Source organism: Aethalodelphis obliquidens, unplaced genomic scaffold, assembly GCF_003676395.1.
Source record: "Aethalodelphis obliquidens isolate GAN/ISIS:26980383/991018 unplaced genomic scaffold, ASM367639v1 scaffold37, whole genome shotgun sequence".
Classification (NCBI taxonomy): Eukaryota; Metazoa; Chordata; class Mammalia; order Artiodactyla; family Delphinidae; genus Aethalodelphis; species Aethalodelphis obliquidens.
The window spans coordinates 17,045,619-17,069,689 of NW_020837981.1; the positions used below are offsets into that span (position 1 = coordinate 17,045,619).

The following is a 24,071-nucleotide window of genomic DNA, read 5'->3' on the forward strand; positions in this document are numbered from 1 at the left end:
CTTTTAACGACATAAAATAGGCTGGAGTGAGTGCCACAGGCTGGGAAGATGACTACACTAGCAGATCAGAATTTAACTAGCAGAGGGATATCCTAATGGTAACTTACTAGAAATCATTTCCTAATGGAGCTGGAGGTGTATAATTTGGCTTGAGAAGCCTTGTGTGGGTAGGGTATGAATTATTTAGGGCAGTCCTATAAAGAGGGACAAGATTTAAGATTAATGGATGAAATTTATCAGAGAACAGAGTCAATATAGGGACTCTGTTCTTATATTTAAAAAAAAAAAACTATATACACATTCCTGGCACATAATAAGTCAAGTACACAAAAATACACATAAACAAATATGTGATAAAATGTGAATAATCCTATAGGAAGGACATGGATTCTTTTTTTCCCCTAAGCATCTAAAACATGTCTAGCTTGGTGGAAAACACAGAATACTTATGTATATAATATGTCCTGTGCCATATTAAACAGATCTTTAATTATTCCATTTTAATTGTAATTCAGTGATGTTACCTAACCTTCCTTAGGGTAAATGGCAGTACTCCAACCAAATATTTATACCTTTTAACTTTAAAATTTCATACAAATTGTGCAGAATCCCTTTCATAAATTGATGAAAAACAAGCCAACACTGATCCTAAAGTGTCAAGTTAGTTTTTAAACCTCTTTCACTGTGGTAAGTTATCACAGGTTTATCAGAGACTTTAAAGTCACTCAACTACTTCAAGATCAACATGGTATGTCCTACAAGTTTCCTTTAAACATTCTTGTGAGATGGTGGTTGACCGCATCAAAAATCATATTCCTTTTTTCAGAGAGTACAGCAGATCAAACTTAATGACAAGAAGCACTTTTTTGTGTTTTTGTTTTTGTTTTTTGCGGTACGCGGGCCTCTCGCTGTTGTGGCCTGTCCCGTTGCGGAGCACAGGCTCCGGACGCGCAGGCTCAGCGGCCATGGCTCACGGGCCCAGCCGCTCCGCAGCATGTGGGATCCTCCCGGACCGGGGCACGAACCCGCGTCCCCTGCATCGGCAGGCGGACTCTCAACCACTGCGCCACCAGGGAAGCCCTACATTTTGTTTTATGGTCTAACTTTTTTTATTGAAGATAGGATTCTCCTTTGAGTAAGATGACCAATTGTGTTGATTTATATGAGGCAAGACCTTTTTTGTGTGACATAGGAAGTAGAGAACAACAATTTAAGAGTGGGATAAAAGCATAACTGAAATTTTTTCCTGGGTCAGGGGGAAATGGGAGTCCCTGAAAATAAGGTATAAAGAATTATCAAAAGAGTTATCAATTTGCATTACAACATTTGCTGGATAGGTTAAGAGAGAAGCTCTTTTTCTTTTTTTGTCTTTTTTTTCAATATAATGGATTATTATTGCATATGGAGTTTCTGCTATTAGAAAGTACAGTTGCTAAATAGATTCCCTCTGCTTGGTCTTACATTGTGACCCAGATAGTCTTGTTCTCTCTGTGTTCCTGAAATTCTCCTCACATGTTCAGGAGACCTAACTCAAGAACATATAACAATAATCCTACGAAGGTAAAGCAGAATAAAATTAAAAAATGCTTTTTCCACTGAAAAACCATCATCCTCTCTCTGTTCTCAAGAGATTTCATAGGAACTCAGCTATCAAAGAGGATGGTTTTCTACTTAAATTATAAGAATTTTGGAAATACGTCTGCTATATCATGCTTGGTGAGAAAAGCTACGTCCAGTAGAGAGAGATTTTTGATTACACTGGTCATTTATTTGATGAAAGGCCCAAAAAGAGTACTCTTAAGTATTTAATTTTGCATAAATGAATAGGTTATAACTCATAAAAAAGGCTTTGTATTTTTATGCTACTTCTTTTTAATCCAGTGATTTTCAACAGTAATAACTGGTAAAGTCAAGAGTAATTTCTATACTAGGAGGAAATTTTGGATAATCTTTCATTGGGGGAAAAAAAAGAAACAACAGAATAGATGTCATGTAATCGATACCTGGAATATGTGCTAATCCATGTTTAACTGTAACATGTTAAAAGCAATTACTTTTTGCTCAATAATGACGTTATCTTGCCATAACTGTTATATTTATAAGGTATAAAGTCGACAAGGGCTCAAAATAGTGATACTGAAGAGGGGCAGGGCAAGTAACCTATGTTAATTGGAAACCTTTTCTATAATGATCTTTTTTGGGACCCAGTTAGAATTTTGATTTAGTTTGATAAGCTCTGGTTGGTGTCTATTTATGTTTATTGTACATTGCGGTCATTATTGATATGGGATGGAAGAAACTTTTTATGGAAAATAAACGTCAAAGACAAATTAAGTTATAGACTCACTGCCAAGTCTCAGAATTCATATTAATGTAAAGTGGATTTAGGCTTCTGTTACATAGAGGTTAGTAATGTCTTTTTCACCCAGGCCAAACATAGAACACTGGCAAACATAACTGAGTATCTCACTAAATGCTTTTTGAAAATAATAGATAGTTGCCATTTTAGAGTTTACAAAGTGTTGCTCACATTTTGTCCTCCCAGTAACCATATGAAGTCAATAATTTTGCCCGTTTTACAGATGAGTAACTTCAAGTTCAGAAAAGCTGAGGAATTTCCTCGGGATTATTTGATTTGCAAGTGTCAGAGAAATTTGAATCTAAGGCCCATACTCTCTTATTTACATGGCCATGATATGTTCCTTAAATCAAAAGAATCATAATATCTTTTTATATAGATTTTCTCTGTAGTATTTCTACTGTATTCTACCCAACTGCAAAAATCAACAATGATTTTGAAGAGTAGGCAAAAGTGGGTCCAATTCTATAGGCTATTATGATGTTAGATTCTAGAAAGTCTTTCTTTCACCTGTGTATTATCTTACTAGTTTTCAAGAGTCATTTAATACAACCTATTTGGCTTTCATCAGTTTTGTTTCTCTTACAACATTTGTAATTAAAATCCACTGATATTACTTTTTGTGTTCATGGTTTATTCCAGCTGCCTCTGATTTTTGATGTAGGTAGCTAAGAGAATACAAGTATAGCAAAATTCCATGGGTTTGCATAAAATCCAGATTCTAATGAGAATCCAGGGAAAAGGGAATAAAAGAGGCAACACAGTTTCTGAATTTTTCATTTCTCAGTTCTCATTTGTCATGTCTGGAACTCATTTTGTCTTAGGCTTCATGGCCTGATGCTGTTTCTGACGCTAGTTTAATCCACACTTTAAATAAGCTAGTTGAGTTCTCTTCTTGGTAAATGTCAAGGGAAGAGAAGGTATTTCATGCACCTACAGCATCCTGAAAATCCTTACCAAATCTACAAATCTGACTCTGCATTATCCTTCCCCAGAAGGAGAGCATAATTTCATTATCTATGAATCATCACCTCTTAGACTGTAACATCATTGTCAGAGAGCCTAATAGAATAGTGTTCAGCTGACTGGAAAGGGGGAGGGAGGGAGAGAACGCTGGGGCAAAGCACAGGTCACTGGCATGGTAACAAACTGGAGAGTTCCAGAGCTGGATGCGGAGGCCTCACTCACTCCACAGCTCAGACACTCCTGACTGGTAAATAACTGATGCTGGTTCTTTCAGTATTAATATTGAAATTTGTTTTCCCCAACTTATTAAATTATATTTCAGTATCCTGCCTGTGGAAAATATTCACACTTAATGAAAATATCAGAATATTTGGCCAATGTTGATGATTATAAATACTTAAAAAAATATGTCTTATCGATTTTTGTTGCATTATTACTTGCTCTTCATCTTTGGACACTTATTTCTAGCCCTTAGTTCCAGTTCTGTGGCCTCTGGGCGTTACTAAATAAGTCAGTATACAAAATATAACTTAAAAAAATTGTACTATAACCATGTTTCCAAGGGAGATGAACTAAATAAAATTAAAATCTGATTCATGGATTGAAAACCATATGTTGTAAACCACATTTACATAAGGGTTCAGGATAAAAAACTAAATAAAATGTTTGAATAGCTGTGGTTAGTCTAACCAGCCACTGGAGGTCGCTGACGCTCCACAGTAATACAGTCTATTGCCTGTCTATTTAGGCAGTTGACTCACTGAATCAAGAAAAAATGGTTTAAATTCTTTGAAAAGATGTGATGTCAACATCCTTGGAAAATATAAACTCATTTAAAAGAAATATATCTTGCATAATTATTGCTTGGAAGACTGGCACTTGGACTATTAACTCTATGCTGCAGTAGCACTATGCGTACCAGGGCTCATAAAAATTTGGGGATAAAACCCATACAGTTCAGAGACTAAACTGTATTTCCTCTCTCTCTGGTAAAGCATTCGAAGACTGAATCCGTTCTTCTTTGATACATCTCTGCTGTGTGTTTCAACAGGTCAGGCTGTTTATTTAACTGTTGTCACCTTTGAGGAAAGTCAGACACTTGATACAAATTTGGAATAGAAAATGAAATATCAGTTATATTTTTCTAATATGCAATGAGCTTTTAAATACTTATGAGAATAGATTTATGGTATGCAGTCCAAAAAGCGCCATGGGGTGGTGGTGAGGACGATGACTTCTGAGCAGGAGAACATTCATTTACCAGCTGGCTTTGCTGAATTTATAGTGGCGAACTAGTGATTGTCTAACCTACGAGAATTACGTACTGAGAAATAAAGAAGCTTCATTCCCAAAGAGAGGGAAAAGACTTTTTTTTTGGAATTCCATGTACTGAATCAAAATTGCTTTTACAATCTAAGGGATTTTATTTTGGTTCTTCTCTATTATTAAATTTATATGTAGTTAAATTTAGGCATTAAAAAATGACCAACCTTCACAATTTTGGGCATTCATGTAATCTTAACACACCAAGTGGCTTTGAACTTTAGAAACACTTTTAATACAGTGAACATATTTTATATATACTAGCAGTACCACAGCATCAAGTATTTGCAAGAGTTTCAAAATATGAATATAACTATGCCTTGCCTAAATTTATTTGGTATCCGTGACAAATGAGGCAGAAGGTCAAGTCAAAGAATAAAAATGGGCTTTTTCATTTTAACACTGCATTTAATTAAAACAATCATGTTTAGTACAGGTAAAAATGAGGCTGACCAAAGAAAGTTTTGTTTTTAGATGGAGTATGTATTTACTGACATTTTATGAAAAATGTGAATTGACAACTTCAGTGAAAAACATCGCAGTAGTTTCAGTCATCCAATTCATGGTACTGTAAGGAAGTATCTGCATTATTAATCACTTGGGAATCTGTGACTATTTGCCATTAATAAATGTATATCCAACAGTTATGCATGGATAAATATCTTGTAGCTATGATGCTTTTCTGAACTGGTGTCTATTTTAAGGTTTCATCAAAATCAAAGTACAGTTCCTTGAGAAATCTACTTTCGAGGTTCCTTTTTCTTTATTGCTTATAAAAGTATGATTTTTATAATCTGGCTTCTTTGCAATTATATCTCATGGTGACTTGCCTAGATTTTTCCTCTCGGAATATGAAAAGCCTCCAAACTCTATAAAAATGCTGGTAAAAATAGCCATTTACTTTTTCTTTTTTGCTGCAGTGATTCTGTTTTGAAAGAACAGGGGCATGGTTAAAGATATAAAGCTTGTTGACAAGCCAAATTAAATGAAACGGGCTCAATGTTGCAATTCCTGATTTTTGTTCCTATAATAGAATTCTTCGTTTTGGAGGATGAAAGAGAATACTGGCTAAAGACATTTTTCTAGAATCGAAATGAACTGTGGTCGAAGTTACTTAAATACAGAAGCTGTGATATTTGTGCTGCAGGCAATAAACTTTCACCACTGACATAAAAACATGCATGCAGCTTGCAGATTGCCAACAGGGTCTGTGCAGAATCATACTGATGAATGGACTTCACAATATAGGTGAACAAGGGGACACTGTAACATGAGCAACAGAAAAGCAAAAGACAACTGCCATGGGGTTGGTCTTTTGTCCCGTAAGATTTATTTTATACGTTTATTAAGGTGTTGTCAAAACTATCCTTTTCAACGAGGCTGTCGGTGGTGGAAAGCGTGTCTTGGAATGTGTTCTCTTTACACCTCTGAATGAAGTGTCAGTCATCAGGGGACTGGTGTGTGTGCAGAGCATAGAGTGGAACACAACAGGACAGCCTGACAAATCCCAAACAGAACAGACAGCTCGTGATTCCACTCCCTACATTAGGGTCCTTAAAAGAGCTGGAAAGAGAAATTTTGGTAAGCTTCCAACCACATGCATTTAGCAAGCTGCATTCCCATTTGCAAGCATCATCCCTGAAAACTCCTTAAGGTGAGGAACAGTGGAGAAATCTGCCTCCTGCCTGTTTTATCTATTTATTTATTCATTTATATACTTATTTTAGAAATGTGGAGGCTAGAAGAAATTGACGGTGAAACCTCTAGTCTGATTTTTACAGAGAAGAGTTTCAGAGACAAGGCTTCAGGTCTAAAACTTTGTATTTTTACTGTCTCCTTGCATTTTTGCAGTTGTCTACTTGAAGCATTTTAACCCTTCAACAGTTTTCCCTAGGCTTGCTTTACTGTAATTCAAACACCTCTGGAAACTGCTCGTGGTGCTGCTTTAACAGAGCACCATCTTTCAATAGTTTTCTGCAGTTTTCTTTTTAAGCTAGGCATTGTTTTAAGGCTGTCCCTAAGTGTTCTGTAATCAAGTCCTCACCTAAATCAGTTCAGGCTCCAAGTACCTGGGATCATTCACTTTTTCCTTGATTTGCCAATGAACTGCAAACCTCCTAGGACTATAGATTCGGTCTTGCCAGAAGGAGAATAACAGCCGATGGGAAGGATTACTTATGAAAGAAGTTTTGTCTTAAAACAAGTGTGACATTAATGGAATCAATAAAGGGTCTTATACAATAGGCATTAAATTAAAGCAGAATTCAAGCTTCACATTGATTGTGGTATTTAAATTTCAATGGGTTAATTATGTATGAAAGTAAAATGACCAGTATTAATGAGTGTACTAAAACGGACAGGGAAGGACCTTGCCAGCAAAGGGAGAGGGAGAGGGGTAGGGAGAGGGGCACCACATTCCCTTTATAGTCACCAGAGTTCAATAAAGCACCACTTATTTCCCAGCTTTTAAGAGCGCTTTTATCACAATGGTTCATACCTCACACTCCCTGGAGCCCGATTTGTTATAGGTGCAGGGTCCCGTCCCATTCAGCAGCATCTCGCTGGTCTCCGTGTTGGTGGGTTTATAATCTACATAAAATTCCTGCGTGCTGGGAGTCATTTGCTTTAGGGACTGTCTTTTCTTTTTCCTGTGCCTTCGCATGAGGGAGCGCTGCTGCAGCTGCTTCATGCTGGCAGGGTACCGCTTCCACGACACATAGATAACAAGAAGGATGACGAGCACAGACAGGAAAAGGGCCACGCTCCCTGCGATGATTTTATGGAAAGAGATGTGCTCAGTGTCAGCATCGGTCTCTGGGCCAGGCTCCGTGGCTCCCACTGTGGGGGGCAAAGGGGGTTTGCTCTCATGCTTCGGCCTGGGGAGCTTGGGCTTAAATGTCGGCTTTGGGAGAGCCCTGGCCAGATCAAACCTCTCCGTGGTACTTTTGCCACAGATGCTGTAGTTCTTCACGGCATCGATGACATTTACTCCTTGCAGCTCTTTGGGACTGGCACAGATAATTGTATTCTCCCTCAGTCCTTTAAAATTTTTCAGCCAGTTTACCAGGGAACAAATATTTCTGCTGCATTCCCATATATTCCCGGCAAGACTGATGTCATTGAGGGATATCCAAGAATCCAAAATCTCTTGACCAATAAATGTGAGCTTGTTGGAATCCAGGTTGAGGCGCTGCAGATTTGGGACACACTGGAAAACACTAGGTCCACTAAAAGCTTCGATCTCATTGCCTGATAAATCAAGCCTTTGTAATGAACTCCAGGTCCAGGACATGGTCTGTCCTATGACACTGATTTTATTCCACTGCAAGTAAAGGTTCTGAAGGCTCACCAACCTTGGAAAAAGGGCCAGATTGAGCTTAGAAAATTGATTGTGCTCCAGGTGAAGTTCTTTGAGTCTGATCATGCCTGCAAAGACATTCCTGGCTAAACTTCGGATCCGGTTATATCCCAGGTCCAAAAGTTCCAGGTTGCGGCAGTCTTGGAATATTCGCACGGGGATGTTTCTCAGGGAATTAGATCGTAAATGTAAACTCAGCAGCTTTCGCAGACCCCGAAACTGTTCAGATCCCAGAGAATGCAGCTGATTATAGGACAGGTCCAAGTTCCGTAAATTTGTCACAGGTCTGAAGGTATTGTTGAGAAAATAGGAGATTCTGTTGGAACTCAGAATCAACTCTTTGAGTCTGCGTATTCCATTAAAAGCATTCTCATCAATATTGCTGATGTGGTTATGGTCAAGGTACAGCCAGGTGAGCTGGTTGAGCCCTTTAAATTGATTATACTTAAGTTTTTGAAGGCTGTTATAGCGAAGGGACAAACCTAAGCAACCAGCAGATATACTTGAGGGTATCTCCTGTAATTTCTGAGATTCACAATATACCATTTTGCCTTCACACCTACAGCCCTTAGGGCATCCTCGTTCGGCAGAAGAAAGCATTGTCAGTAAGACAGTGGGGGCTATAACCAGTGCTACAGCTGATCCGCTCAGTAGCCTAATTACATTGAAACCTGGAAATAAAAACAACTTAGAAAAGTTATCCCCCCAAAAAAGGAATTCATTTATTTTTTAATCAAGCAAAAATAAGCATGTATTTTCTTTTTTAGAAATTTAAATCTAGATAAAGACATTTAACATCAAATAGCATCTCCTTATAATTTAAAGAGAATTGTCTTTAGGCTTTTTTTTTTTTTAATAGTTAAGCAAGGAAACATGGCAACTAAGCAATCGAATTTATAGTCTTAGAGCAGAGCAAGGTAATCTCTACAATAATTAAGGCAGAATTAATTTACAGATTAGTGGATTTTTTGTTTTTGTTTTTTTAAGAAGAAAAGAAGAAAAATGACAAAACATACCCATCCTTTGTATTGTTCAAAGGTCGTCCTTAGGTCTTTGTTTTGGCTTAGGGGGCCACTTGCATGACAGCCCCTGTCAGCTGCACTGTAGTGAGTCAGGGCTCGCTGACACCCAGGAAGAAAAATTGGACCCCTTGGGAGATGGACCGATTTTGGAACATTATTCTTTGCCAGCCACGCAGAACACTCCAAGAACAAATAAATCCCAACACCGCATTTGCAGCAAAACATCAAAATCTTCCTAGGTAATAGGATCTTCATGAATATTACGTTTTTGCATCTTTACAGTTTTTTTGTGGGGGGGGGGCGGTGTAAAAAAAAAAAAAAAAACTGGCTTCTACAATTTCTTCTTATCGGAAAGCAAGATGTATTCCTTCAGGCAACGTGAGGCTACCTGAGCTGCCACATCTGTATCCCATAGCCCAGCATTTCTGGTGGCGAGCACCCACTTCAGCCACAGCGCTGCATTGGAGCCCGGAAGGCAGGAGAGCCCCGTACCGTGCACACGCTCAGCTCACTTCTGCAGACTGTCATTCCGAAAGCTGCTCGGACTGTTGCTTTGGTTTTAGTGAATGCAGTCTTATGTAAAGCTGCCCCCAGTGGTGAAGAACATTATGGGCATGTGCAGAAATGTCTCTCTTTTATCTTGCAAATGAGCAGGCTTTCTGTTGGAAAATGAATGATTCTTTTGGGTCGCTCGATAGGAACTGAATGGTCACCGTAATCAATAACTAGCAACATTTTCTGTAATTTCCAAGTCTTGTTTTACAATTTGGCAACGTCTTTATTGTCTGCATCCACTTAATCGCTAAACATGCGCTGCCCAGAGTTTTTCTTGAGCTTGACATTAAGTTCACAGACCGAATGTCAATTTTTCTTAACCTCAACATAGCTTTGAACTGAAATTTATAAAATGAATTACTGAGCTGCCTGCCCATTTGACCTCTTGGAGTCACAGCGATTATATTATACAAGGTGTCTCAGGATGCTAGAACACATACATTTTTTTGGAGTAGAGAGGATAACTAGTGACATATAAACTAATGTGTCCAATAACCTCTCTGGTTTTCCCACAAAAGACATAATTGGTTTCATGGCTTATGACATGGTTTGTTGTTTTGGTTGCTGTCATTTTATTTTTTTAATTACAAGAGAAATAAGCCATATTTAGTGTGAGTACAAGAATCAAGAGATCAGCTGGTTCAGTTTATTGATGCTGTTACTATTACACGAGCAATATTTATTGAGCACTTTCTAAGTGCTTTAAATGGGCTATCTTATTCTATCTGTAAACAATATTATGATGTAGGTCCCATTATAACCTTCATTTTGAAGATGAGGAAACCGAGACTTGGAAAGGTAACTTGCTCAAGGTCATATAGCAAGCAAGTGTCAGAACTGAGATTTAGAACCATAGCTCTCTTAGCTTACACCTCTAACTGCTAGATGATCCTACTTCAACAACATTGTTATCTTCACTTTAAAATGAGCCAAATGAAAAGTCATTGTGTCAGGGAAGCCTGTAATAAAATAAAATTCTTGATTTCTAGAATAGGTTTTCATAAACTTCTTTGGTATGAGTCTTCTAACAAGAATCATAAAAACTAAAGAGGAGAAGCTTAGCCTACTGATTAAGAGGATGAATTTTTGCACCTAGGTTCAAATCCTGGCTGTACTTTACCGGCTCTGTAACCTTCACTAGGTTACTTATCTTCTCTATGCATTAGTTTTCTCTTCTGCAAAATGGGCATAATAACAAAATTCCGTTCCATAGAGGGTTTGAGAATTAAGTCATCTAAATGTCTGTGAAGTACTTAGAATAGTAAGTGGCACGTGATAAGCCTGTGTCAGCTGTTATTTGAATAATATCAACTTTACTGTATTTGCTGGTATTGCGTGTTATTTAGTATTGAATATTGAGTATACTCACTTTCATTTACTCACAAAGAACTACTTCAATGAATATTTTTTATATTGTTTACAGTGGATTTCTGAGATCCTTTCAGTCTTGCCTTCTTTGATGAGACGAGTTCCTAAATTGCCGTCATCTCAACTTTATCTTTAAAATGAGTATCTAGTGGACCATAACTAGTAATTAATGTTTGATTATTTTCTTCCCAGAGCAGAATATGGTAACATGTGCCCCACAGAGAAAACCATTTTGTTTAAAAATAAATGGTAATTTTATAAAAAATAAAAGTGTTAGTCTTAGTTAGATGAATTGGCTGTGGAAAACCCTGGAGAGCTTTCATATCTTCTAAGGATGAGAAGCTTGGTAACAGTCATGATAATCAAAAGGGATCCCATAGACATCATGCAATTCCTCAGATAGTATGCCATTAATAGGGCAGTTTCCTCCCAATTATTCTTGCTATCAATGCGCATAAAGCCCCCAGAGAGCTTGTTAAAAAGATAAATTTCCCAATCCCTCCCCCAAGATTTTGATTCAAGGGGACGGAAGAGGCTACACTTATCAACAGACTCTGATGGACAACTTGGTTTAAAAAATGCACTGTAAGGGAATGAATAAAAATAATAAATTTTCTCCTAGTAGGAAGAGAGGACATATAAATCTATGACATTGTGATAATAGATTCTATGAGGACAAAGACAATGTTTTGTCTACTTCAGTTTTCCTGAAACCTGCAATAGCGCTTGGCATATCATAGATGCTCAATAAAGATTTATTTAACAAATAAATTTTTATGGGGGTCACAGGTACATTTGATGTAGGATAAACTGGTTATGTAATGCTAGTCTTGTGTACATGGGATTGATCCCTGAAAAGTTCCTTGGCCAGTGAGATTGGATACAGTCTTGGAGAAAGTGTTCTTAAAAAATGTGTGTTATAAGGCAAGAAACTGGGAAGCGGAAATACTCACATGGTCAGCAAGTGATCTTCACTTTTCATGTAGATATCTCTTGTCTTCATCGTTAAACCATAAATTTTATGAGAATAGTAAGTATAGGTTTGAATATTCCCTTTGGCATATTACAACTTTTATCATCTAACATCCCAAATAGGGCTTGGCAACTTGTATCTATTAAAAAAAGACTAAAGGGAATCATATTTATAACTCCTCTATCATATCTCTGTTGCTTGAAAGGCTCTGATTTTTTCTCTTCACCATCCTTGCTTCTCCAAGGGAAGCAGCTATCCGATGTCTGTTTTGCCTAACAGCTGCAGAGGGCTGCTCTAGGATGGCCGGAGGCCCCATCAACTTTGTGTTTCTTATTCTTCTCTCATTCCCTGACAGAAGCACAGATGAGCCCACTGAGAAGGTAATTCTCTCACTTTGCTTTTCCTGGGAGAAATCTTCTTGGATCAATTCTGGTGAATAACATTTGCTGCTGCGTCATACACCTTGCCCTTAGTTTTTAGACATTTTCCTGGTACCTTGGCTTCTGATCTTATTTTGCTCCATAGTTCTGACTTCACATTCACCTTTTGGATTTCAAAATTGATATTTTCTCTTAATGCTGATTATTGATCTCTTCCTCAGTAGTGATCAGTAGCCATTCTTGGATTGGGTCTGACTCCAGGCCCTCTGTGTGGCTCCTACTTTGGCACTAGCTCTTAAGCCAGTACCACCACCAGGTCTATCCTGGTTCAAGGTAATGAAGTGCCTGAAGAGGGAAGACCAGTCAAGAGGCTAGTAGAGAAATGCAAAAATAAAATAATGCAACGCTAAACCAGACTGAATACTTGAGGCTACAGAAATCACTCCCAAGACATCGAGTAATCTCTCAAAAGAAAAACAAAACCTTGTATTCTAAAAGATTTTAGTAATTTGCTGGTTACTTTTTAAAGTTTATTCTCCTTTTACTTGTTGACTACAGCAAGATGATTATTTCTTACTTGCCTTTCAAAAGAAGCAAAATTATACTACATTATGTATTTAGCAAATTCTTTTGCACTTAACACCACATACAGAAAAAAAAACAAACTACCGGACAACTTAAATTTCCCCAATGAACCTAGGGCCTTAATGATTTATATTCTTATGGAATATAATGTCATGTAGCTAAAGACTTTTTTTTAATTGCACTGATAGTACCTCAAATAGCTTGACATATTTTGTTTAAATTGGGTAAATAAATCCAATCTTACTTATATGATGGCAAATTTCAGTGTAATATGAAACTGAATTGCCATATATAAACTTAGAAAATCAGGGCTTAAAGTGGATATACTGATATCTTAACAATGGGTTGTTCTCAGAGATTTCATTTATTTAACAGTTTGGGTACCGACTAAGTCCTAGACATGGTTCCAGACACTTAGAATATATCAGTGTACAAAACAAAGATCTAAGCTTACATTCTGAAGGGGTAAGATGGACAATAAAAAACAAACATAAGTAGTATATTATTAGGTAGTGTGTACTATAGAAAAGTAAGAAAGATAGTGAAGATTAAGAGTGGAAGGGGTGAGATGGATCGTAGTTTTAAATAGGATGGTTAGGGCCACTAAGAAAGTGGCTTGAACAACCCTTGAAGGAGGTGAGGTTGTTAACCTTAGATATGTATGGGGAGTGACCAGTGCAAAGGCCCTCTGTGGGAGTATATAGTGTGTTCATTGACTAGAAAAAAGGCCAGTCAGTCTTAGAGTGGAGAGAGCAAGTGGGAGAGTAATTGGAGATGAAGTCAGAGAGGGAATATACTCTAAAGGGACAAGAGTAGTAAGGAGTAGTAAGGGAAGCCAGTAAGGAGGTTATAATACCAGTCAAGAGAGATGATTGTGGCTTGGGCCAGTATGGTAGCAGTGGGAGTGGTGAGAATTGGTTAGATTCTAGATTTATGTTTAGGTAAAACCAACAGGAGTTTTTTAATGGATTAGAAGTGAAGGTATGAGATAAAGAGAGAAATTAAAGATGACTGCTGGGGCTTCCCTGGTGGCGCAGTGGTTGAGAGTCCGCCTGCCGATGCAGGGTACACGGGTTCGTGTCCCGGTCCGGGAGGATCCCACATGCCGCGGAGCAGCTGGGCCCGTGAGCCATGGCCGCTGAGCCTGCGCGTCCGGAACCTGTGCTCCACAACGGGAGAGGACACAACAGTGAGAGGCCTGCGCACCGCAAAAAAAAAAAAAAAAAAAAAGATGACTGCTAGTTTTATGGGCTGAGCAACTGGAGGGATGGTACAGCCATCAGCTGCTTCTGTAGGTCAAGTTCGGGGAATAACACCAAGAGTTCAACACATTTGAATTTTGTTTGAATTTGGTTCTCAACTTTCTTCAGTTTTGTGAGACTTTAATTTTTGCAAACATCTTCTTGTTATTAGGCCTTAAAGAACCATGATGTATTTTAAAATCATTTGTAAAATGACAGAGCAAAATTAGGCACTAACAATAGCAACATGGATTTCTATTCAGATGGTCTGGACAGTGGCAACATCTTTGCAAATTGTCTTAGAAGGCAATGGAATCAAAAGCTTTGATGAAAACTGAAAATTACATAAAGACAAGATATGGGAACATGTGGACTAAGAGTTTTAGGAAATAAATTCGGTAAAAATCCAAAATGTTTTTCTAGAATAATATAGAGAATGACACATACTTTTTATTGCATATGCCAGTTGACATTTGGAATTTGGAACTGATTCTGGCCAGTCTTCTTAAGGTCTCAGTTTGTTTATCTGCAAAATAGTACTCATAAAACCTGTGCTATGAATCTCTAAAGTTTTTATTTAGGATCAAGTTCCATAATTTATATGTAAATACATTGTAGACTATAAAGTGCTACAAAATATTTCTGAAATCAGTGTACCTGTGAGAAAATTAATTTTTCTTTGAATTCTGTCTAGGTGCTCTGGTCATGAGCATATACTGGAACAAACATATATCAAGGGTCACTAACATGACCAAGGGCTGAGTCAGAATTTACTAATATTATAAAAAAAAAATTCTCAGTATTCCCTTTCTACTACAGTTTTAATACCACAACCATTTATTATACACAACCATTTATTGACATTCTAACTCATATTTAATACCACAACCGTTTATTGACATTCTAACTCATAAAGTGCTTTCACCAATGAGTCATGTTATCTAGGTGTTGTAAAGAGCTTAATGTTTTTGACTCAGCTACCCTATCATGTAACAAGATAGTCAGAATGCTGCTATAGAGTCCCTACAGCTATGAAAATTTTATTGTCTTCATTTCTAGTTGGTTAGAATACTCAAATGCATTTGTACATTTATAACTGTATTCTGATCTTCCATCGAACATTAACATGTCTCTGAAATATCCTTGGTTTCCATCTGCTTGCTTCAAGGGCTCCATTAAAAACCCTGTCTGGTCACATATGGTTATAAGTGAATATGTCTGACTTAGATAAATGGATGAAGAAATTTCCAGGTCTGACCATTAAAATGGTTTCTCAGTGTCTTTTTGGAATGAGGCAAATTCAAATGAATGAGACCTACGAGATTATCCAACACATCTCCCTCTCTCTCACCTAAAGATACATTTATGCTGCAGCATCAATCCATACTCTCAGGTTTTATTGCATTCCTCACTTTTTCTTCCTACAGAGGTAGCCCTAAGCTAAATTTGAGGATAGGGAAAAATAACAAACTCTTAAAATGTAACACTTATTGGTAGACTTCTGAAGATTGAAAAAGACTACATAACTTTGAGGAAACAATTGTTCTTATTTTATTTTTTTAGTGGAAATTTCAAAACATACACAAAAGTAGAGAGTACAGTATAATAAACATTAACAATTATCAATATTTTACTAATTCTGTTTCACCTATCCCCACCTTCCTTCACACACACCCACACTTTTTTTTTTTTTTTCTTTCTGGAGTATTTTAAAAGCAAATCTCAGAAATCATGTCATTTTACATATGTGTGTGTGTGTGTGTGTGTGTGTGTGTGTGTATGTGTTTCAGTATGTAATTCTAACCAGTAAAGACTTTTAATTTAACCATCTAGCATTAGAACACCTAACATATTTAACGATAAGTTCTTAAAGCTGGTTTCTGGTCAAGACCTAAGTGAAGCCCAAATATTTCATTTGGTTTTCATGTTTCTGAAGTCTCTTTAATTTTTTAATGCCATCAGTTTATTGGGAGGTACCAGGTCATTTGAACTGTAGCTTGTTCCATGTTTGACGTTCAGTTGATTCCTTCTCCTGTATCATTTAAGCTGTAAGGAGTAAGTTTTAATGGCATACATGTTGAACAAGAGTCCTTTCATTAATTTAAGCAGGATATCCAGCCCCAAATTGATACTTGGGGCATCTATTCACATTTGGTAGCAAAGTTAAGACTTGCATTAACTTTTGAGTAATGTGAGACTTAGAACTTGAAGGAAAGTATGTATTTCTGTTTTGTTCTGTTTGTATTACCAGGGAATACAGTAATGGGTCAAATGGCAAGTTTTCAGAGCAATAATTAAAATTAAGGTGTCACAAGTCTCGGTTGGTTTACCATTCATATTTACTAGTATTTCTGTTCTTCCCTTTCCACTGCACTTGCTTTTTTGCCCATAGTCGTCAAAAGCAATTATTTGCTTTGTTCCTTGCTAAACAAACCTGCTAATTTTTATGTTAATATGGGAATAGTCTTCTAACAGAGGCTCAAAAAATTACTTTCAAGAGAATAGCCATCAAAATTCATTTGTTGTCATTTTACTGAGAGAAATCAGCTTCCTAACTTTTCATCTGGAACAAAGTCCATGGAGGAACATGTGGCACCAGAGCCACATTGTAAAATTTATAGTCCTATATATATTCCCAAAATTCTTATGATTTCTCACAATAGAACAAAGGAGTTTTAGAGTAACTATAAAATTCTCTTACAAATTTGTACCTTAATATTTGATGTTTTACTTTAAATGATTGTATGACTGTGCTTTGAATATAAAGTCAATATTATTTAAACGGTATAATAATAAACATTTTGCTATATTTGCTTTACATATGTTCTGATGTACATGTTTTTTTTAAAGAAAATTTTCTGTCTTAGTCCATTTGGGCTATTGTAACAGAATGTGATAGATTGGGTGGCTTATAAACGACAGAAATGTATTTCTCACAGTTCTGGAGGCTGGGAAGTCCAAGATCAAGATGTGGTCAGATTCCATGTTTGGTGAGATTGCATTCCTGCCTCCTGCTTCACAGACTGCCACCTTCTCTCTGGAACTTCACATAGCTTAAGTGGCAAGGGAGCTCTCAAGGGCCTCTTTACTAAGGACACTTATCCCATTCACCTAATCACCTCCCAAAGGTTCCACCTCCAAATACCATCACTTTGGGGATTAGGTTTCAACATATGATTTGGTGGACGTGGAACACAAACATTCAGTCTATAGGTTTTCTATTGTACTTTTAAAGCATTCTGTATAATAGTTTCAATGGGTACACTAGTGTATTTTAAAATTTGCCTTCCTGACAAATATGTTGGCATTAAGAATTAAATCCGGGCCCTGAACAAAGATGGCGGAGTAGAAGGATGTGCTCTCACACCCTCTTGTGAGAACACCAGAATCACAACTAGCTTCTGGACAGTCATCAACAGGAAGACACTGGAACTCACCAAAAAAGATACCTGACATCCAAAGACAAAGGAGAAGCCACAATGAGACAGTAGGAGGGGATCAATCACAGTAAAATCAAATCCCAGAAATGCTGGGTGGATGATTCACAGACTGGAGAACCCTTATACCACAGAAGGCCACTCACTGGAGTGAAGGTTCTGAGCCCCACATCAGGCTTCCAAACCTGGGGATCCAGCAACAGGAGGAGGAATTCCTAGAGAATCAGACTTTGAAGGCTAGTGGGACTTGATTGCAGGACTTCGACAGGACTGGGGGAAACAGAGGCTCCACTCTTGGAGGGCACACACAAAGTAGTGTGCGCATTGGGACCCAGGGGAAGGAGCAGTAACCCCAGAGGAGACTGAACCAGACCTACCTGCTAGTGTTGGAGGGTCTCCTGAAGAGGCGGGGGTGGCTGTGGCTCACCATGGGGACAAGGACACTGGCAGCAGAAGTTCTGGGAAGTACCCCTTGGCGTGAGCCCTCCCAGAGTCTGCCATTAGCCCCACCAAAGACTCATGTAGGCTCCAGTGTTGAGTTGCCTCTGGCCAAATAACCAACAGGGAGGGTACCCAGCCCCACCCATCAGCAGTCAAACAGATTAAAGTTTTACTGAGCTCTGTCCACCAGAGCAATCCCCAGCTCTACCCACCACGAGTCCCACCCATCAGGAAACTTGTACAAGCCTCCTAGATATCCTCATCCACCAGAGGTCAGACAGCAGAAGCAAGAAGAACTATAATCCTGCAGCCTGTGGAACAAAAACCACATTTACAGAAAGATAGACAAGATGAAAAAGCAGAGGTCTATGTACCAGATGAAGGAACAAGATAAAACCCCAGAAAAACAACTATATGAAGTGGAGATAGGCAACCTGCCAGAAAAAAATTCAGAATAATGATAGTGAAGATGATCCAGGACCTCGGAAAAAGAATGGAGGCAAAGATCGAGAAGATGCAAGAAATGTTTAACAAAGACCTAGAAGAATTAAAGGACAAACAAACAGAGAAGAACAATACAATAACTGAAATGAAAGTTACACTAGAAGGAATCAATAGCAGAATAACTGAGGCAGAACAGATAAGTGACCTGGAAGACAGAATGGTGGAATTCACTGCTGCAGAACAAAATAAAGAAAAAATAATGAAAAGAAATGAAGATAGCCTAAGAGACCTCTGGGACAACATTAAACGCAACAACATTCGCACTATAGGGATCCCAGAGGGAGAAGAGAGAGAGAAAGGACCTGAGAAAATACTGAAGACATTATAGTCGAAAACTTCCCTAACATGGGAAAGGAAATAGCAACGCAAGTCCAGGAAGCGCAGAGAGTCCGATACAGGATAAACCCAAGGAGAAACACACCGAGACACATAGTAATCAAATTGGAAAAAATCAAAGACAAAGAAAAATTATTGAAAGCAGCAAGGGAAAAATGACAAATAATATACAAGGGAACTCCCATAAGGTTAACAGCTGATTTCTCAGCAGAAACTCTACAAGCCAGAAGGGAGTGGCATGATATACTTAAAGTGATGAAAGGGAAGAACCTACAACTAAGATTACTCTACGGGGCAAGGATCTCATTCAGATTTGATGGAGAAATCAAAAGCTTTACAGACAAGCAAAAGGTAAGAGGATTCAGCACCACCAAACTAGCTCTACAACAAATGCTAAAGGAACTTCTGTAAGTGGGAAACACAAGAGAAGAAAATGACCTACAAAAACAAACGCAAAACAATTAATAAAATTGTCATAGGAACATACATATTGATAATTACCTTAAACGTGAATGGATTAAATGCTCCAACCAAAAGACACAGGCTTGCTGAATGGATACAAAAACAAGACACATATATATGCAATCTACAAGAGACCCACTTCAGACCTAGGGACACATACAGACTGAAAGTGAGGGGATGGAAAAAGATATTCCATGCAAATGGAAATCAAAAGCTGGAGTAGCAATAGTCATATCAGATAAAATAGACTTTAACATAAAGAATGTTACAAGAGACAAGGAAGGACACTACATAATGATCAAGGGATCAATCCAAGAAGAAGATATAACAATTATAAATATATATGCACCCAACATAGGAGCACGTCAATACATAAGGAAACTGCTAACAGCTACAAAAGAGGAAATTGACAGTAACACAATAATAGTGGGGAACTTTAACACCTCACTTACACCAATGGACAGATCAGCCAACATGAAAATAAATAAGACACAGAAGCTTTAAATGACACAATAGACCAGATAGATTTAATTGATATTTATAGGACATTCCATCCAAAAACAGCAGATTACACTTTCTTCTCAAGTGCACACAAAACATTCTCCAGGATAGATCACATCTTGGGTCACAAATCAAACCTCATTAAATTTAAGAAAATTGAAATCATATCAAGCATCTTTTCTGACCACAACGCTGCGAGATTAGAAATGAGTTACAGGGAAAAAAACGTAAAAAACACAAACACATGGAGGTTAAACAGTACGTTACTAAATAACCAAGATATCACTGAAGAAATCAAAGAGGAAATCAAAAAATACCTAGGACAAATGACAATGAGAACACAATGATCTAAAACCTATGGGATGCAGCAAAAGCAATTCTAAGAGGGAAGGTTATAGCTATACAAGCCTACCTCAAGAAACAAGAAAAATCTCAAATAAACAAACTAATTTTACACCTAAAGGAACTAGAGAAAGAAGAACAAACAGAACCCAAAGTTAGCAGAAGGAAAGAAAACATAAAGATTAGAGCAGAAATAAATGAAATAGAAACAAAGAAAACAATAGCAAAGACCAATAAAACTAAAAGCTGGTTCTTTGAGAAGATAAACCACTAGAATTGATAAACCACTAGCCAGACTCATCAAGAAAAAGAGGGAGAAGACTCAAATCAATAAAATTAGAAATGAAACAGGAGAAGTTACAACAGACACTGCAGAAATACAAAGCATCCTAAGAGACTACTACAAGCAACTCTATGCCAATAAAATGGACAACCTGGAAGAAATGGACAAATTCTTAGAGAGGTATAACCTTCCAAGACTGAACTGGGAAGAAATAGAAAATATGAACAGACCAATCACAAGGAATTAAATTGAAACTGTGATTAAAAATCTTCCAACAAACAAAAGTCCAGGACCAGATGGCTTCACAGGTGAATTCTATAAAACATTTAGAGAAGAGCTAACACACCCATCCTTCTCAAACTCTTCCAAAAAATTGCAGAGGAAGGAACACTCCCAAACTCGTTCTACGAGGCCACCATCACCCTGATACCAAAACCAGACAAAGATACTACAAAAAAAGAAAATTACAGACCAATATCACAGATGAATATAGATGCAAAAATCCTCAACAAAATAGTAGCAGATAGAATCCAAAAACACATTAAAAGGATCATACCCTATGATCTAGTGGGATTTATCCCAGGGATGCAAGGATTCATCAATATACGCAAATCAATCAATGTGATACACCATGTTAACAAAGTGAAGAATAAAAACCATACGATCATCTCAATAGATGCCGAAAAAGCTTTTGACAAAATTCAACACCGGTTTATGATAAAAACTCTCCAGAAAGTGGGCACAGAGGGAACCTACCTCAACATAGTAAAGGCCATATACAACAAACCCATAGCAAACATCATTCTCAATGGTGAAAAACTGAAAGAATTTCCTCTAAGGTCAGGAACAAGGCAAGGATGTCCACTCTCACCACTATTATTCAGCATAGTTCTGGAAGTCCTAGCCACAGCAATCAGAGAAGCAAAAGAAATAAAATAATACAAATTGGAAAAGAAGAAGTAGAACTGTCACTGTTTGCAGATGACATGATACTATACATAGAGAATCCTAAATGTGCCACCAGAAAACGATTAGAGCTAATCAATGAATTTGGTAAAGTTGCAGGATAGAAAATTAATGCACAGAAATCTCTTGCATTCCTATACACTAATGATGAAAAATATGAAAGAGAAATTAAGAAAACACTCCCATTTACCGCTGCAACATAAAGAATAAAATACCTAGGTATAAACCTACCTAGCGAGACAAAAGTCCTGTATGCAGAAAACTATAAGACACTGATGAAAGAAATTAAAGATGATACCAACAGATGGAGAGATATACTGTGTTCTTGGATTGGAAGAATCAATATTGTGAAAATGACTATACTACCCAAAGCAATCTACAGATTCAATGCAATCCCTATCAAATTACCAATGGCATATTTTATAGAGCTAGAACAAAAAATCTTAAAATTTGCATGGAGACACAAAAGACCCTGAATAGCCAAAGCAATCTTGAGGGAAAAAAATGGAGCTGGAGGAATCAGACTCCCTGACTTCAGACTATACTACAAAGCTACAGTAATCGAGACAATATGGTACTGGCACAAAAACAGAAACATAGATCACTGGAACAAGATAGAAAGCCCAGAGATAAACCATGCACCTACAGTCAAGTGATGTATGACAAAGGAGGCAAGGATATATAATGGAGAAAAGACAGTCCCTTCAATAAGTGGTGCTGCGGAAACTGGATAGCTACAGGTAAAAGAATGAAATTAGAACACTCCCTAACACCAAACACAGAAATAAACTCAAAATGGATTCAAGACCTAAATGTAACACTGGACACTTTAAAACTCTTAGAGGAAAACATAGGAAGAACACTCTTTGACATAAATTGCAGCAAGATCTTTTTTGATCCACCTCCTAGAGTAATGGAAATCAAAACAAAAATAAACAAATGGGACCTAATGAAACTTCAGAGCTTTTGCACCACAAAGGAAACCATAAGATGAAAAGACAACCCTCAGAATGGGAGAAAATATTTGCAAATGAATCAACAGGCAAAGGATTAATCTCCAAAATATATAAACAGCTCATGCAGCTCAATATTAAAAAAAACAAACAACCCAATACAAAAATGGGCAGGACACCTAAATAGACATTTCTCCCAAGAAGACATACAGATGGCCCAGAAGCACATGAAAAGCTGCTCAACATCACTAATTATTAGAGAAATGCAAATCAAAACTACAATGAGGTATCACCTCACACCAGTTAGAATGGGCATCATCAGAAAATCTACAAACAGCAAATGCTGGAGAGGGTGTGGAGAAAAGGGAACCCTCTTGCACTGTTGGTGGGAATGTAAATTGATACAGCCACTCTGGAGAACGGTATGGAGGTTCCTTAAAAAACTAAGAATAGAATTACCATATGATCCAGCAATCCCACTACTGGGTATATATCCGGAGAAAAACATAATTCAAAAAGACACATGCACCCCAATGTTCATTTCAGCACTATTTACAATAACCAGGTCATGGAAGCACCATAATGCCCATCGACAGATGAATGGATAAAGAAGATGTGGTACATATATACAATGGAATATTACTCAGCCATAAAAAGGAACGAAATTGGGTCATTTGTAGAGACTTGGATGGATCTAGAGACTGTCATACAGAGTGAAGTAAGTCAGAAAGAGAAAAACAAATATCATATATTAACGCATATATGTGGAACCTAGAAAAATGTTACAGGTGAACCAGTTTGCAGGGCAGAAACTGAGACACAGATGTAGAGAGCAAACATATGGACACCAAGAGGAGAAAGTGGCGGGGGGGTGTGGGTGGTGGTGTGATGAACTGGGCCATTGGGATTGACATGTATACACTGATGTGTATAAAATTGATTACTAATAAGAACCTGCTGTATAAAAAAAATAAAATTCAAAAATGCAAAAAAAAAAAAAAAAAAAGAATTAAATTTCCTAACCCCCAGGTGGGGAAAGACGATAGAAATCTTGATTTGGAGAAAAAAGGTTAATATTCCATTGGTTAGTTCTATTTTTGTTTCTGAAACAATGTTTGTTGGTTTTTGGTTTTATGCTGGAGACCTAAGAGATTTTAAACTTCTGATAGAAAAGAAATTCTGAAAAGAAAAAGAAAGAAAAGAAATTTTACATAGGTTGGCAGTGTAGTAGCAACGAATAGGAGCTGTGGGTCTTTATGTTACATGAAAATATTTCAGTCTATTTGGGGACTTTCTTAAACTGGGCTGGAGAACCCTTCTCTGTAACATAAATACTTTCAATCCTGATTGAAAATTACTTCCCTTAAGAGTGTGGGGAATGCTTAGGAATCTCCTGTGGCTCACAGCAGAGCCCCCATGTGGCAAAATTGTGATTCAGGCAGAAACTGACTGAGTCCTTGGAAGTAAAGCCATGCATCTCTCATAAAAATAAAATTTCTTTATCTGGTACTGAGTTGGGAATTTATTAATTCAGTGAATATTTATCAAGCTCTTATACCATTCTTGGTGCTGGGGATGCAACAGTGAGTAAGACCAAGCACTTACCATCAGAGGACTTGCATTCTAGTTGCATGCATCACTAGATGAGATAGTAAAAAATAAACATTATAGGCACACATTACAATGTCAACTAGAGATATAAGTGCTATGAAGAAA

The 24,071-nt window shown here is 37.5% G+C and overlaps 2 protein-coding genes across 4 annotated transcripts in view; one reads left to right on the top strand and one right to left on the bottom strand.

Annotated features, from left to right (window-relative positions):
* Positions 1-9,580, bottom strand: part of LRRTM3 (leucine rich repeat transmembrane neuronal 3) — a 181,380-nt gene extending 171,800 nt beyond the window's left edge. Inside the window, exons 1-3 of one of the 2 annotated variants that reach the window (XR_003437916.1) lie at positions 9,023-9,202; positions 7,146-8,677; positions 108-194 (exon numbers count right to left, since the gene is read on the bottom strand). Coding sequence is in view for 1 of the 2 variants with exons in the window: in XM_027130130.1 (XP_026985931.1) it covers positions 7,146-8,677; positions 9,023-9,026 (1,536 nt within the window). In the remaining variant the exon portion in view is untranslated. Of the gene's footprint in view, positions 1-107; positions 195-7,145; positions 8,678-9,022 lie in introns of both variants that reach the window. The other variant, XM_027130130.1, reaches the window with a different exon arrangement.
* CTNNA3 (catenin alpha 3) overlaps positions 1-24,071 on the top strand; it is a 1,595,169-nt gene that overhangs the window by 686,481 nt on the left and 884,617 nt on the right. The window lies entirely within an intron of this gene.